At 39.0% G+C, this 16,727-nt stretch overlaps 1 protein-coding gene across 1 annotated transcript; it reads right to left on the bottom strand.

Moving 5' to 3' along the window:
• Positions 1–9,789: 9,789 nt before the first annotated feature.
• Positions 9,790–10,272, bottom strand: LOC128286798 (uncharacterized). Its single transcript, XM_053024517.1, has 2 exons — positions 10,155–10,272; positions 9,790–10,112 (listed from the first exon to the last, which is right to left on the bottom strand). The coding sequence occupies exons 1-2, from the start codon at positions 10,270–10,272 to the stop codon at positions 9,790–9,792; spliced, it is 441 nt and encodes a 146-aa protein (XP_052880477.1).
• Between the last annotated feature and the right edge of the window lie 6,455 nt (positions 10,273–16,727).

Below are 16,727 nucleotides of genomic sequence, written 5' to 3'. Positions count from 1 at the left end.
CAGAATGGATGAATAGAATAATCATGGAAAAGGTTCGATGTATGTTGTCGAATGCTTGTTTACCGAAGTCGTTTTGGGCTGAAGCAGCCTCTACCGCATTTTTTTTATTAACCGATCTCCGTCCATTACAATTCATAAAAGAACTCCACAAGAGGTATGGTCTGGTAGTCCTGCTGATTACTCTAATTTAAAGATTTCCGGGTATCCTGTATATGCTCATGTTGATAATGGGAGATTGGAACCTAGATCCATTATGTAACACCCCAAACCTGGCCTGGATATTATGGTCGAATCTGACGATGTCACATGAGAGAGTTTTCTTAGAAACCATTTCAAATCAGGAAAACCGTTCAAATTGTTATCTTTTCCGTAGTCGAAGATCATGTAACAGTCAAATTGTTTGAAAACATTTCTTTATCGCGGAAGCTTTTGAAACCAATTATTTATTTGTTTCCAAAACTCTTAGTTTATTTTACGAAAACCATACTTGGGCATTGTAGCTTATAATCCATGTTCGCGATTCAAAAACCCAAATTAAAAACCAAAAGTCCAGGTCCAAAATTACATCAAAATATTCCTAAAATAATGAATAAGACAAAAGCAGTAAGTTTATAAACCAAATGTAAATGAGCGTCGTCATCGTCTTGTCCTCCACTACACCGATCCACCTACTGCTAGGGATTACCTGAATAGATAAAATAAATAACGGTGAGTTTTCACAGACTTAGTGTGTACATCCCCACAGTTTAGCATGCAAATAGACAAATAACAGAATACAGTCATAACTCAGGTCTAAACCCTTTTACATGATTGGTGTAGGCCTTGGCCCACTTTAAAACAGAATCAGATACAAACTTAGGGCCATAGCCCATTTTAAATATAGCATGCATAACAGATCAGAATAACAAAACATGCCCACCAACCATGCACACCCACTCCGTCCAACCCAACACACCATGTGGGGATAAAATCGACCCACCCATCCCTGCACACCAAATATGGGGATAAAATCGACCTATCCAACCGTACACACCATAAAGTATCGTAATGCGGCACATGTCATAAATATGCAGCTTAACTGCCAGATAATAGGCTTATGAAGCCTTTAGATACTTCTTTCACTTCATCAAACCCACCCCGATGCAATGCATAATACAATATGGTATGGTAATAATGCAGATAGACAGTTCATACATTAATTTCAGAATAGTTCAGATATTCATGCTAGGTATACATGCTAACACATACATCACAATATCATATCATAGAATAGGGCTCTAAGTAAAGCTTACTGACCCTATGACAGGTCACAGTCGACTTGGGCGACCTGTACAACCTTACAGAACCTTTCAAAAAAATGGGCTCACACGACCATGTGGCCTGCCCGTTTGGGCCCACACGCCTGTGTGGCCCACACACTCGTGTGGCCCACACGGCTCAAATTGGCCACACGGCCTGGCCCAAATTCCCACACGCCTATGTGGTTCACCTATGTGGGCCCATATACTCGTGAAGCCCACACGGCCTCACCAGCCATCACACAGCTGTATCCGTCGCACCCGTGTCGTACGCGCATGGTCTGGTTCGTCGGTCACACGCCCGTGTACTACCACACAAGTGTGGCTTTGACAGAGACAAAATGCTTTTTGACTTTGGTCGAATATCATTTTCTGTGTAATCGGAGTACACACCTGGTATCGTTTCGAAGCTAACGCAACCATGAGCACACCAGAACCTAATATCGAAGAGCACGTCACTTAGTTAGTCACCTAAACCGAGTCACAAAGAATAGGCAAATCTTTAAAGTTAACGACGACCTTACCTCTAATGAACAACGGTAGTTCCTCGCTAATTAGAGCACCATTTTAGTAGTCCACAACACATTGATTGTCTCCTAAACATAAAACACCCTCTTAACAACCCAACAATCATAAAACAAAACTAAACGCACCCTTACCCTTACCGTATTTGCGTCAAACGTAGAGATGAGTAGAGATGATGGAAAAGGGCCAAAAACTAATAACAGAAAGAAGTAAAACCAGAAGCAAATAGGGAATTTTTTGCTGAAAGAAAAAAAAGTAAATAAATATGGAGAAGGGGAAAATTACAGAGAAATTCGACAGAGAGGGAAAAGTAGAGTATTTGGGTAACTCCTAAATCCCTTGTTTTGCTCCAACTAAACCTCAACTGTAGCAAATACTCAGAATCCCAAGCCAACTCAAACATTCCCGTGGCATTAGCAGCAAAAATACTGCCTCAACTCAGACTCGAACCCAAGACCTCCCTCACACCAACACTCCACTTATCCATCAGACCAGCAGGCCTATTTTTGTATATTTTAATAAACAAATACTCATAAGCGTAACAACTAAAGACAAGGCCTTTTTCAAATAAAAACCAAATTTTTTCCCAAGCTAAGGCTTGAACTTGGGACCTCACACACACACCCAGAACACTTAACCACTAATGCAGATACAGACTTCTGTGTCATATTCTAACAGAATTAGAAATATATATTTTGGAACGTTACAACTCTACCCCCTAAAAGAAAATTTTGACCTTGAAATTTACCTGATCAGAATAGGTGAGACTACTGCTGTCGCACAGGATCCTCTGGCTTCCAAGTAGCCTTCTGAGTGCTATGATTCCGCCACAGCATATTCACTGAGAGGATAGATTTCCTACGCGAAACCTTAATGTCGTGATCTAGGATCTGAACCGGTTCCTCCTCGAATGTTGGATCTGGTCTAACCTCAATTTCCTCCACAAGCACAATGTACGTAGGATTAGAGCGATAGTGTCTTAACATCGAGACGTGAAACATATCGTATATGTGATCTAACTCCAGAGGTAGCTCCAACTGATATGGGACTGGCCCTACTCGCTTCAGAATCTGGTACGGCCCAATAAACCGAGTGCTCAGCTTGCCCTTGCGAACGAACCTCAAAACCTTCTTCCACGGCGAGACCTTAATGAAAACCATGTCCTCCATAGAATACTCGATGTCCTTCCTCTTCAAATCAGTATAGGACTTCCGTATATCAGAAGCCCCTTTCAGTCGATCTCGAATCAAGCAGACTTTATCCTCAGTCTCAGATACCAACTCTGGATCCAGAACACATCGCTCAGCCAACTTAGTCCAACATAAGGGAGTGCGACACTTACGACCATACAGTGCCCTGTAAGGTGCTATCTGTATACTAGACTGATAGCTGTTGTTGTAAGTGAACTCTGCTAATGGCAAGTACTCCTCCCCACTGCCTCGGAAGTCTATAATGCAACCTTTCAACATGTCCTCCAGTATCTAAATCACCCTATCCGACTGATAATCTGTCTGAGAATGGAAAGAATGTTAAAGTTAATTTCGAACCCAAAACATCATAAAGCTTCTGCCAGAACCGAGACGTAAAACAAAGATCCCTATCAGAAATGATCGAGACAGGTATCCTATGTAACCTTACTATCTCAGAAATGTACAGTTTGACCAACTTCTGTAAGGAGAAGTTTGTCCTATCAGGAATGAAATGTGTAGACTTGGTCAATCGGTCCATGATGACCTAAACAAAATCCTTCTTAGTGGGTGTTAGAGGCAACCCACTAACGAAGACCATCGTTACTCGCTCTCATTTCCACATCAGTATCTTAACTGCCTGCAGCAAACCTGAAGGTAACTGATGCTCAGCCTTAACCTATTGACAACAGCAAGCAACAAAGTCAGTAACTTTACGTTTCAACCCTGGCCACCAGTACAACTCTCGGAGATCTCGGTACATCTTGTTCCCACCGGGATGCATAGCATAGGGGATACTATGCGCTTCCCTTAGAATAAACTATCTTAACTCGTTATCATTTGGTACACGATCCGTTCTTGAAAACACAATACCCCGTCGTTATTAATTCCAAAATCCGTAGTAACCCTACTCTCAATCTGATAGAACCTCAACTCAAGAGACTTATCTCCCATCTAATAATCCTTGATCTGATCAATCCATGTTGATTTTACTTGTAACTCAACCAATAAACCCCTATCATTGAATAGACTGAGTCGAGCGGACATCGCTCTCAAATCGGCCATAGCTTTATGGCTTAGAGCATCGGCCACCACATTGGCCTTACAAGGATGATACTCAATACTGTAGTTATAATCCTTAAGCAGTTCAACCCATCGACACTGCCTAAGGTTCAACTCCTTCTAAGTGAGGAGATACTTGAGACTTTTGTGATCAGTGTAGATAGTACACTTCTCACCATACAGATAGTGCCTCCAGATCTTCAGAGCAAAGACCACTACTACCAACTCCAAACCATGCGTCGGATAATTATCCTCATGAGTTTCGAGCTGATGAGATGCACATGCAACAACTTTACCGTCTTGCATCAGGATACAACCCAGACCCACATGTGACACATCATTGTATACCACAAAGTCTTTACTGGTTTCAGGCTGAATCATAACAGGTGCCTGAGTTAATACAGTCTTGAGCTTTTCAAAGCTCTCCTGCTGTGCATCAGTCCATACGAAAGGAACTCCCTTACGCAGAAGCTTAGTCATCGGAGCTGCGATCAAAGAGAACCCCTGTAACACCCTTCGCCCGTATCCCTTGCCGGAATAGGGTTCGAGGTGTTACCCGAATTAAACTCAATCAATCACACAAAAACCGTGCCGTAAAATTTCAACCAATTTATAACTTTTCTTTTCACATGCAATCTGTCCCATATATGGGCTTACGAGGCCCAAAACATACCTCTGGGGTGGTTCGGGACCCAACCGAAACTCATGAAAAACTTAGAAAATCTCTTGCATCAAAGCTTCACACGTCAGTGTGGGTATAGAGCACATGTCCATGTACTACTACCATGCATACAAACTTGAAAAACTTAGGTGCAAGGGACACACGGTTGGACAACATGCCCATGGGGGCAGACCGTATGCCACACACGGTCTAGACACACGCCCATGTGTCTGCCCTTGTGGACAATTACAAGGCTATTTTCCAAGCCATTTGTCACCCTTGCAACATGTGCACATATACTTATCCAATAACATACAACATGGCATAAATGAGCTCTTAGACATCTACAAACATTATACTCAAGTCATTTTATTATGCAATAAATACCATAGAATTTGCTCACATCACAATAGATAGTATCATACATATATATGAATAAACATTTAGGTCCACAACATCATTAGCCAACATAGGCAAATTCACATGGCCAAAACACTTTATCAATACAAGACAACACCTTTGGCTAGATTATAATATCACATACTCAACATTAAAACCCTATACATGCCATAGACTCGAAACACTAGGATTTTCTTACACCAATAGCGTGAACTCGGCAGTGTGATAATATCTCTGATGGCCTCCAACCCGAGCAAACCTGGCAACCCTAGAGAACATGGGAAAGAAAGGGGTAAGCTTTACGCTTAGTAAGTTCTTAAGAAAACAATTAGCAGCTCATTTATATGTTTTATCAATGTTTACAACATATACTCAAGTTCACAACAAGCTGTCTTCCTGAGCAACAGTCACTAAATTATTTATAACTGGAGCTAAAAAACTCCAAATCAATTGATGTTAATTATCCCTAAAAATAGACTCATATATCTTCTATCCATAAAATTTTCAGAATTTTTGGTTTGGCCAATCAATACCAGATTTTTCTTAAAGTTTCCCCTATTTTACTATTTGACTAATCTGACCACTCTTCACTACGAGTCCAATTTCTCATTGTACAGAATTCAAAATATGTTCTCATTGATTTGATTTGAAACTAGACTCATAAATGAGTCTAGTCATATAAACTTTATCTTATAAGAATTTTTTTACAAATTATAATGATTTTCTAAAAACAGAACAGGGGACCCTGAAGTCATTTGATTCTGTCTCACGCCACTTCAAATATCTCATTATCAGCAATTCTTTTGCTTACACGGTTTCTTTTATAAGAAACTAGACTCATTAAGCTTTAATTACATAATTTATTCAGCTTCTAACTCATTTCCCACAATTTATGGTGATTTTTCAAAATCACGTTACTGCTGCTGTCCTAAGCAGATTTATTACAAATTTACTCTTTCACACATTCTTTGCATTCATATTATTTAAACATGTATATCACCAACCAATTTCATCACATATCTATACTTTTACTTAAGCATAATACAATACATCATGCTCAATGATTCGCACACAACCATTCAAATTAGAAATTATAAGGTGGTTCCGCACATAGCCCACCCTTATCGATAATTTACGATGGTTTTACCCTTACTCACATATATGACATAGGCATTTTCACCTATGCTTCTCAATTCACATTCGTGATTCAATTCCAATCGGTCTAACATGCATAAGTACATATCGCATACCTAGCCAACTTAATGTATTGAATGTTAACACAAGGTCTTATAGTTGAACATAAACATGAAACCATTTCTCATATGTTCGATTCACATCAATCATCAAATTCATTTAATTCACATGTGCATAATTAGGTTGTTCGTACCTGAATAATTTACTTTACAGAATGAATCCACATATCATATTAGCCCATAGTCTTATAGCACCACACTTTTAATAGTTCACTGGCAATTTGCCTGTTAGGTAATAACCTGATTTCATCACGGCCATAAGCCTGCTAGACCTTTAAGTCTGAATTCATTCACCGACATTTTGCCTGCTAGGCTTGAAGCCCGATATCATTTCACGGGCATTATAGCCTGTTAGGCCCGAGGCCCGATATTATCTCACCAGCATTATAGCCTGCTAGGGCCGAAGCCTGATATCATTTCACCGGCATTATAGCCTACTAGGCCCGAAGCTCTATATCACATTTCGATAAACAATTCACCTGTTCTTTCACACTTTCATAACTTATACTTCAATTACGTATAACTGAAACATATATCTATGAACAAAGATTTTCATCCTTTCAACCACATAGGGTTTAATTTCCACATTGGAACACATATCTTAGTACATCATTTAATAGTATCAAAGTCGACTAGATATGCTAGTCACATACGGCTCATAACTTTAATTTAATATTCATTCAACACAAAGAACATATGTATATATATACATATATACAATCAAACATTTCTTAATTATGATTATTCAACTCTTAAGCATATAACATGATCAAACACAAACACTTAAGAACTTACCTTGGATTTTATCGAATAACTACGGATTGACTAATCGACTAGTTTCGCTTTCCCTTTATCCAAAATTGGCTCCTTATGCTCTTGAGCTTGAATTAAACAAATTTAACTTATTGTTAATCAACTAATCAAACATTGTATCATGAGTATATTCGGCTTTCACACATTTTAAACATAGTAATAATCATGCACATTAAAATCAAAGTGCAATTAATCCCATACACAAAAATATACGACACTTCATTTCCATCTACTTATATACACGTATCACATAAGACCATTTCATACTTTCTATCACCTAAATAAACAACAAATTTTCCAATTAATTTCTTAAGTCCACATTTAGCATCTATATCCACAAAAACACATTAGCTGATTACTATAAATCATCTAAACATTTTTCACTTAAATCACACATACATATCACGCTAGCACATAACACCATGATTTTGTCCTAATTTGGACAGCCAATAATTTATAGTATTACAGCAGCATATTAATTAGCTAAGCACCATAAATTTGTCCTAATTTGGACAGCCAATAATTTACAGCATTACAGCAGCAAATTAATTAGTAATAAACTATCTTAAGTTTAATTTTAACTCCTCATGCAATGAATCAACAGCATGCAAGTTAACTTCAACATTCGGTCAAAGCATTTAAATAAAAGAATATGCATGCTAAATTTCCAGCATTTGGACAACATTTCAACTTGAAATTTTCCAGCTTTTCACCTTCAATATTTCGAATATTCAAAAGCAAAAAGAAGAATACAACTAATCAATTAAAATTTTTTAACATAATTCAAGGTATATGTTCAACTGAACATTCATGTTAACTCATAATCAATAAGGTATTAAGTAGAAAATAAAAACATTATTAGCATGCATGCTATCTACATACAACAACCATTCAACTTCCATCTATTATCAACCCTCAATACACAAAACATCAAAAACAACATCAAAGAAATATAAACATCATTGACCGAATGTCATCTTCATCAATTTAAAAAAATTTTGCCATGAGCTAACTTCTATACTTGATGACCACTCCAAATATACAAAGATTTTCAATGAAGGAGCATTAAACAAACCTTAATCTATACATTCCCCATAGCCGAATGCCTTAGCTTCATTTTCTCTTCTTTTCTTTATGGTTTTCGGCAATAATTGGGAGAAAGGATGGGTGTATCTTTGTTTTTATCACCATTTTCTATTATAAAAATTCATATTTCATCCTATTAATCTATTAAACATTTAATTCTTTAATATAAAAGACATAAAATGCCCATCATCCACTAACTATTATAATGCTAAAATAAAATGCATATATTATTTGCACCATACTTAAGTTATAATATAAAATGCACATATTGCTTACCATTCCCATCATGGCCGGCCACTACAACTAAAGTGGGAAGTTTGACATGCAAATCCTTCTATTTTGCACTACAATTTATTTGGCCACTAAAAATTAACCTATCACATTTTCAAGAATTTTCTCATAAGTCCTATTTCAAAATTTCACTCACAAATGACAAAATTAAAGCATTAAATTTTCACACATGCACTTTCACATATAATAACCACAAAATATAACATTTAATTATTTTTGTGACTCGATTTTGTGGTCCCGAAACTACTTTTCGACTAGGGCCAAATTAGGGTTGTCACAACCCCTCTACGAATCGTCGATAATATCTTGCCAACTCTAGAAAACGGTGGATTTTCGACACATTCCTCGGCTGTTTCCAATTCAACACAGCCTCAATCTTAAGAGGATCCACACGAATCCCCTCAGTAGAAACCACGTGCCCTAACACTTCGTGAACTTCGCATACAACTATTTCTCTCGTAAAGTCTACAGAACTACCCTGAGATGCTCATTGTGCTCTCTCTCTGACTTAGAATACACCAAGATGTCGTCGATGAACACCACCATGAATCGGTTCAGATAAGGCTGGAACACAAGGTTCATCAAGTCCATGAATGCCGCTGGTGCATTAGCCAACCCAAAGGGCATAACTAAGAACTTGTGATGTCCATACCGAGTCCTAAATTTCGTCTTATGCACATCAGCCTCTATGACTCTCAAATGATGATAACCTGATCGCAGATCAATCTCAGAGAACACTAAAGCCCCTCTGAACTAATCGAATAATCCGTCTATCCTCTGAAGTGGGTACTTATTCTTGATTGTCAACTTGTTCAACTGACGGTAATCGATACACATCCTCATAGTACCGTCATTCTTCTTAACAAATAGAACAGGTGCTCCCCACGGAGACACACTAGGATGAATAAATCCATAATCTAACGGCTCCTGTATTTGAGCCTTAAGTTCCATCAGCTCTTTCCGTGCCATTCGATAAGGGAAGATAAACACCGGCGCTGTACTCGAAATTAACTCGATACCAAATTCTACCTCTCGACTAGGACGCAATCCCGGTAGTTCCTCGAAAAAATATCTGGAAAGTCCCTTACAGTTTGGATGTCCTTAACCGAAGAGTCCACCGAATCAGCAACACTGATATAAGCCAAGAACGCTTCACACCCCTTCCTTACTAGCTTCTCTGCCCTCAATGCAAATATCGCATTAGTCAAAAAGTCTCAGCGTTCCCCAATCACGACCACCTCATTATCCCCCTCGGTCCTGAGAACAACCCTTTTCGTAGCACAGTCCAGACTCACTCGATGTTTAACCAGCCAGTCCATGCCTAAAATTAAGTCGAACTCCCCAAATAGAAGCTCCATCAGATCAACTAGAAATACAGTCTCTTGGACCTCTAACGAAACGTCTCTAAACAGTTTACTAACTCCAATAGACTGCCCCAACGTACTCACCATTGCCATATCACTAGAACTGCTTTCAAACGACAACCCCAAGGTCTCAGACACCATACTAGCTACGTAAGAGTGTGTAGAACCTATGTCTATCAATGCAAAGTAAGGTACATTAAATATTAAAAACGTACCCGTGATAACGTCCGGAGCATCTCTGTCCTCACGGCGATGTACAGCATAAACCAAAGTAGGCCGCCTCGCCTCAGTTAGCCCAACACCTCTGCCTGGTGCTCTCTGTCCTCGGCCCATGCCATTACCACACCAAGCCTGACCACGGCCCTTAGGTGGCTACTGAACTACCCTCGGCGACTGTGCATTACAAGAACCCACAGCTTGCACCTGATCAATCCTCAGTGGACAATCTCTGACACGATGCTCAGTTGACCCATATCTTAAACATGCCCCAATAGTCTTCCAATACTTGCCCGGATGGTGTCTACCATAGTGCCCACACAACGCCACCCCCGTAGGTAAAACAGTAGGCCCAACTGTCATGAGCCCATCAGACCTGGCCTTTTTCCTAGGCCTCATCCTAGAATTCGAAGGCTCTGCATCCCTCTTAGCTTTCCCTATGACTTGGTTTTGACGCTCAGTGCGTTTTACTTCTTTTATGATCTTCGCATTCTCAACCAATTCAGAGAAATCCCACTCCCTCTGAGGAGCTATCAAAACTCGCCGACTATCACGGGGACCATCCTCAAACCACAACAGCGCTTATACTTGGTCACCACCATGCCCCTCGCATAACGGCTCAGTCTTAGAAACTCGGCCTCATACTCGGCCACTGAACGATCTCTCTGAGTAAGATTAAAGAACTACCGCCTTCGAGCATCGATATAACTAGCCTCTACATATTTACTCCGGAAAGCCGTCTTAAACAGATCTTATGTCAACCGATTAGGCTGAGTGCCCTCTTTAACCGTCAACCACCACTAATACGCTTCATCGCGAAGTAGTGAGACAGCCCCCTTAAGCTTCTGCTCAGCAGTAGAATTAAGATCGTCCATGATGCGTTCTATGGCCTCCATCAAGTACTCGACTACATTAGGAGCAACTCCAGCGATGCCTCTGAATAACTTTACCCCATTGGACCGGAGTTGTTCTGTAACTAACCCACGACCCCAGATCCAGTTTTGGGCCCAGCAACCTCTCCAAAATCGGTAGCATGGCTTGCGACAATGCGTCGTCCCCAAGCGCACGATCATGAGACCCAGTCCCAGATCCAGTCCTAGTACCAGCGGACACCGGCGTCTCACTAGTGTCCAGATTCGAAATCATATCAAATTCGAAGGACTCAGCTCGAGCCTTTCTACAGCCCCTACCACAGCCCCTAGTACCCCGTCCACGAGTACTACGTGTGTTCATCATAATTTTGAATTAATCTGTATTAACTATTTTATGCAAATTAGTTTACAGTTTTGATATTTATTAACAAATATTTTATGCAGTAAAGTTATCAGAGTATTCAGAGTCTATTATCGCAAGTTGCAGTTTACTACGGTTTCCAGTTTACACTACCTAGAGTGTTTCAATAAAGTTTACTACCTACAGTAGTTTCATAGCATACACCAGTATTTTCAACAAATAAAAACAACATTTCAATATATTCTAACAATGCTTTCTGACAATTCTAAATAGAGTTTCCGAAACTTACAAGGTCGGCATCGAAGACTCGGCGTACCACTATTTATCAAAAATTATTTAAAATCATTTCTCAAAAACTATTCTTTTTACAACCCAAATCCATAACCGAGTTTTGCAACCTGGCTCTGATACCACTAAATGAACACCCCAAACCCAGCCTGAACGTTATGGTGGAATCTAGTGATGTCATATGAGAGAGTTTTCTTAGAAGCCGTTTCAAATAAGGAAAACCATTCAAATTGTTTTCTTTTCTGTAGTCGAAGATCATGTAACAGTCAAATTGTTTGAAAACATTTCTTTATCGCGGAAGCTTTTAAAACCAATTATTTATTTATTTAAAAAACTCTTAGTTTATACTTAGACGTTGTAGCTTATAATCCATCTTTGCGATTCAAAAATCCAAATTAAAAACCAAAAGTCCAGGTCCAAAATTACATTAAAATATTCCCAAAATAATGAATAAGACAAAAACAGTAAGTTTATAAACTAAATGTATGTGAGCGTGGTCATGTTGAGTCCTTTACTGCACTGATCTGCCTACTACTGGGGATTATCTGAACAGATAAAACAAATAAGGGTGAGTTTTCATAAGCTTAGTGTTGTACATCCCCACAGTTCAGCATGTAAACAGACAGACAATAGAATACAGTTATAACTCGGGTCTAAACCCTTTTACAAAATAGGTGTGGGCCTTGGCCCACTCAGAAACAGAATCAAATACAAACTTAGGGCCTTAGCCCATCTCAGATATAGCATGCATAACAGATTAGAATAACAGAACATGCCCACCAACCCTGCACACCAACTCCATCTAACCCAACACACCATGTAGGGATAAAATTGACCCACCCATCCATGCACACCAAATATTGGGATAAAATCGACCCATCCAACCCTACACACCATAAAGTACCATAATGTGGCACATTTCATAAATACGCAGCTTAACTGGTAGATAATAGGCTTATGAAGCCTTCAGATACTTCTTTCACTTCATCAAACCTACCCCGATACAATACATCATACAAAATGGCTTGCTAATAATGTAGATAAATAGTTCATACATATATTTCAGAATAGTTCAGATATTCATGCTGGGTATACAAGCTAACACATACATCACAATATCATATCACAGAATAGGGCTCTAAATAAAGCTTACTGACCCTATGACAGGTTACAATTGACTTGGGCTACCTGTGCAACCTTACAGAACATTTCAAAAAAATGGGCTCACAAGCCCATGTGGCTTGCTCGTGTGCGTCCACATGCCCGAGTGGCCTATGCAGCCCAAATTGGCCTTGGCCGTGTGGTTCACACAGCCTGGCCCAAATTCTTACACGCTCGTGTGGTTCATCTGAGTGGGCCCACACGCTTGTGTGACCCATACGGCCCAATTGGCCGAGTCTGTGTCTCACACACGGCCTCGCTAGCCATCACACAGCTGTGTCTGTCCCGCACATGTCGCGCGCACACAGCCTGATTCGTCGACCACACGCCTATGTACTGCCACACGACTTACCACACGGGCGACCACACACTCGTGTGGCATCGACAGAGACAAAATACTTTTCGGCTTTTGCCGAATATCTTTTTCTGTGCAATCAGAATAACCTGGTATTGTTTTGAAGCTAACGCAACCACAAGCACTCCATAACCTAATATCGAAGAACATGTCACTTAGTTTGTCACCTAAACTGAGTCACAAAGAATAGGCAAATCCAGAAAGTTAACGATGACCTTACCTCTAACGAACAACGGCAGTTTCTCATTTATTAGAGCGTAGTTTTAGCAGTCCACAGCACCTTGATTGTCTTCTAAACATAAAATAGCCTCTTAACAACCCAACAATCATAAAAAGAAACTAAATGCACCCTTACCCTTACCGTATTTGTGCCAAACACAGAGATGAATAGAGATGATGGAAAAGCGCCAAAAACTAATAATAGAAAGAAGTAAAATCGACAGCAAATAGGGAATATTCTGCTAGAAGAAAAGAAAGAAAATAAATATGGAGAATGGGAAAATTGCAGAGAAATTCGACAAAGAGGGAAAAGCAGAGTATTTGGGTAACTCCCAAATCTTTTGTTTTGCTCCCACTAAACCTCAACTATAGCAAATACTCAGAATCCCAAGCCAACTCAAACACTCCCACGGCATTAGCAGCAAAAATATTGCCTCCACTTAGACTCGAACTCAAGACCTCCCTCACACCAACACTCCACTTATCCACCAAACCAGCAAGCTTATTCTTGCATATTTTAATAAACAAATACTTATAAGCCTAACAACCAAAGACATGGCCTTATTCAAATAAAAACCAAAATTTTTCCCAAGCTAAGGCTTGAACTTGGGACCTCACACACACACCCAGAACACTTAACCATTGAAGCAGATACAAACTTGTGTGTCATATTCTAACAAAATCAAAAATATAAATTTTGGGGCGTTACACATTAAATGTATTTTTCTTGGTTATAAGGTTGGTGTTGAAGGATATAAGTTTATGGTGTCCTAAAAATAGAAAAGTTGTGATTAGCAGAGATGATATTTTTGTTGAAACTATTATGTTGTCTAACTTACCTCTTAAAGACTCTCCCAATAAAGACTAGCAAAGTCCAAGCATACTTGTAAAGCAGGCGGAACTACAGATTGATCCAGAATTTACAACAAAGTCTACTCCTTATGTTAGCATAAAAACTCAAAAGTAGAGTTGCTTCTTCATGACAATATTCTATTGCTAAGAACAGACCTAAAAAAGAAATTAAACCTCTAAAGAGGTACACCGAGGTTGATCTAGTTGCTTATGTTTTAAATGTGGCTAAAGATATAAATGCAAATTAAGAGTATCTACTTATTCTGATGTAGTTAGCTATGAAGATTCAAGAAAGTGGATGTTTTTTCATGCAAGAAGAGATGGAATTGCTCCATAAGAACAGAACATGAAATCTAGTAAAGCTTCTTAAGGGTTAAAAGGTTGTTCGTTGTAAATAGGTGTTCAAGAAGAAAGAAGAGACCTTAGAAATTAAAAAATCCATATATAAAGTAAGGCTGGTTGCAAAAGGTTATAGTCAAATTTTAGGTGTAGACTTCATAGATGTGTTTTCTCCTATTGTGAAGCATAGTTCGATTCGAGCCTTGCTTGGTATTGTGGCCATGTATGATTTGGAGTTTAAACAATTAGATGTAATAATAGCGTTCTTATATGGAGAACTTGAGGAAGATATTTACATGTAACAACCAGAAGGTTTTATAGCCTCAGAAAAGAATGACTATGTTTGTTTGTTGAAAAAGTCCCTTTTATGGAGTGAAACAGTCACGAAGGTAGTGATACAAGAGGTTTGATTCTTTTATAACTACTCATAATTTCAAAAGAAGTAGTTTTAACAATTGTGTTTATTTTAAGAAAACAATTGTGTTTATTTTAAGAAAAACAGTTATGGTTCTTTTATGTATCTACTCATTTATGTTGATGACATGTTGATAGCAGCCAAAGATAAAGAAGAGATAAGAAAGGTCAAAGCCCAACTTAGTAAAAAATTTTAGATGAAAGATTTGGTAGCAGCAAAAAAGATACTTGGGATAGAGATTCTCAGAGATAGAAAAACATATAAATTGTACCTAAGTTAGAAATGGTACATTGAGAAAGTTCTTCACAGGTTCAATATATAGAATGCCAAGCTTGTTAGTACTCCATTAGCAGCCCACTTCAAACTTTCATCGGCTTTATCTCCGTGTTCAGATGATGAGATTGACTACATGACACGCGTTCTATATTCTAGTGCAATAGGATCTCTCACGTATGCTATGGTTTGCTCACATCCGAATTTATCATCTGCAGTTACTGCAGTTAATAGATACATGGCAAATCCTGGTAAAGAACACTGGAAAGTAGTTCAGTGGATTTTCAGATACTTACGAGGTACTAGTAATGTTTGCTTACAGTTTGGAATAACTAAAGATGGAGTCATTAGGTATGTTAATTCTAATTTTACTGGAGACCTTGATAAAAAAGATCTCTCACCGGGTATGTCTTTACTATTGGAGGTTGCACAAACAGTTGGAAAACCACTTTGCAAACTACAGTTGCTTTGTCTACTACTGAAGCTAAGTACATGGCAATTACCAAAGCTTGTAAAGAAGCTATTTGGTTAAATGGACTCTTTGGTGAACTCAGTAAAGACTTTTAGATAGCACATTATTTTGTGATAGTCAGAGTGTGTAATGCCTCTAACCCGTATCTGTCGTCAGAAAAGGGTTTCAGAGTATTACCAAAACATTTAGAATATTTTTCAGATAATTCCTGTAAATTACTATTCATATACCGGGTTAATTCAAAACGTCCCTTAATTGGACCCTTGAGGCCCAATACGAGCATTAGAATCAAGTCAGGACTTAATCAGAAACTCATAAAATTTTTCGCGACATTTCAAGAATTTTCCAAGGTGTAGGGCTCACACGCCCCTGTGGTCTAGAGACACGCCCATGTGGTCGGGCCGTGTACTACACATGCCCATTTCCCTAACCCATGTAACTCTCTGACTTTTAAGGCATGAAGAAATTGAAGTCATACAGCCAAGTCACACGCTCGTGTTCTAGGCCGTGTGGCAAATTTTGTTTTTGAAATTTAAGTGTAGTTTTCACACAGCTGTGTAACACGTCTATGTTCAAAGCCGTGTCAACCACACGGCTAAGACACACGCCCGTGTCTCTGTCCGTGTGCCCAATTCTGAGCATTTTGTTCTCATTTTTAAGATACAGGGAACACACGGCCTAACCACATGCCTATGTTACCAGGCCATGTGTCACACACGATCTAGACACACGCCCGTGTGTCTGTCCATGTGGACAAAATGAAGTCATTTCTAGATTCATTTCTCACCCAAAATTTCACCCAAACCTGCACTTGAAACATACATCCAATACCAACCATTCTAAGCATTCAAATTAAACAATTCCATCATTCATCATGGCATACCATTACATGCATATGTGTTTATAAACTTACCTTGGATTAACTTAGGCATTAACATCATTTGATCACATATACTTGACATATC

The sequence above is a fragment of the Gossypium arboreum genome, chromosome 13 (assembly GCF_025698485.1).
Source record: "Gossypium arboreum isolate Shixiya-1 chromosome 13, ASM2569848v2, whole genome shotgun sequence".
Taxonomy (NCBI): domain Eukaryota; kingdom Viridiplantae; phylum Streptophyta; class Magnoliopsida; order Malvales; family Malvaceae; genus Gossypium; species Gossypium arboreum.
Note: the sequence above shows the minus strand (reverse complement) of the source record. Positions and strands in the feature narration are given on the sequence as shown.

Bases quoted from the DNA above. Each gene is read 5' to 3' on its own strand.
- LOC128286798 (XM_053024517.1), bottom strand. From the start codon at position 10,272: ATGGGCCGAGGACAGAGAGCACCAGGCAGAGGTGTTGGGCTAACTGAG. The intron at 10,113-10,154 runs GTACGTTTTTAA...TTGCATTGATAG, and splicing joins TGCTCCGGACGTTATCACGG to ACATAGGTTCTACACACTCT.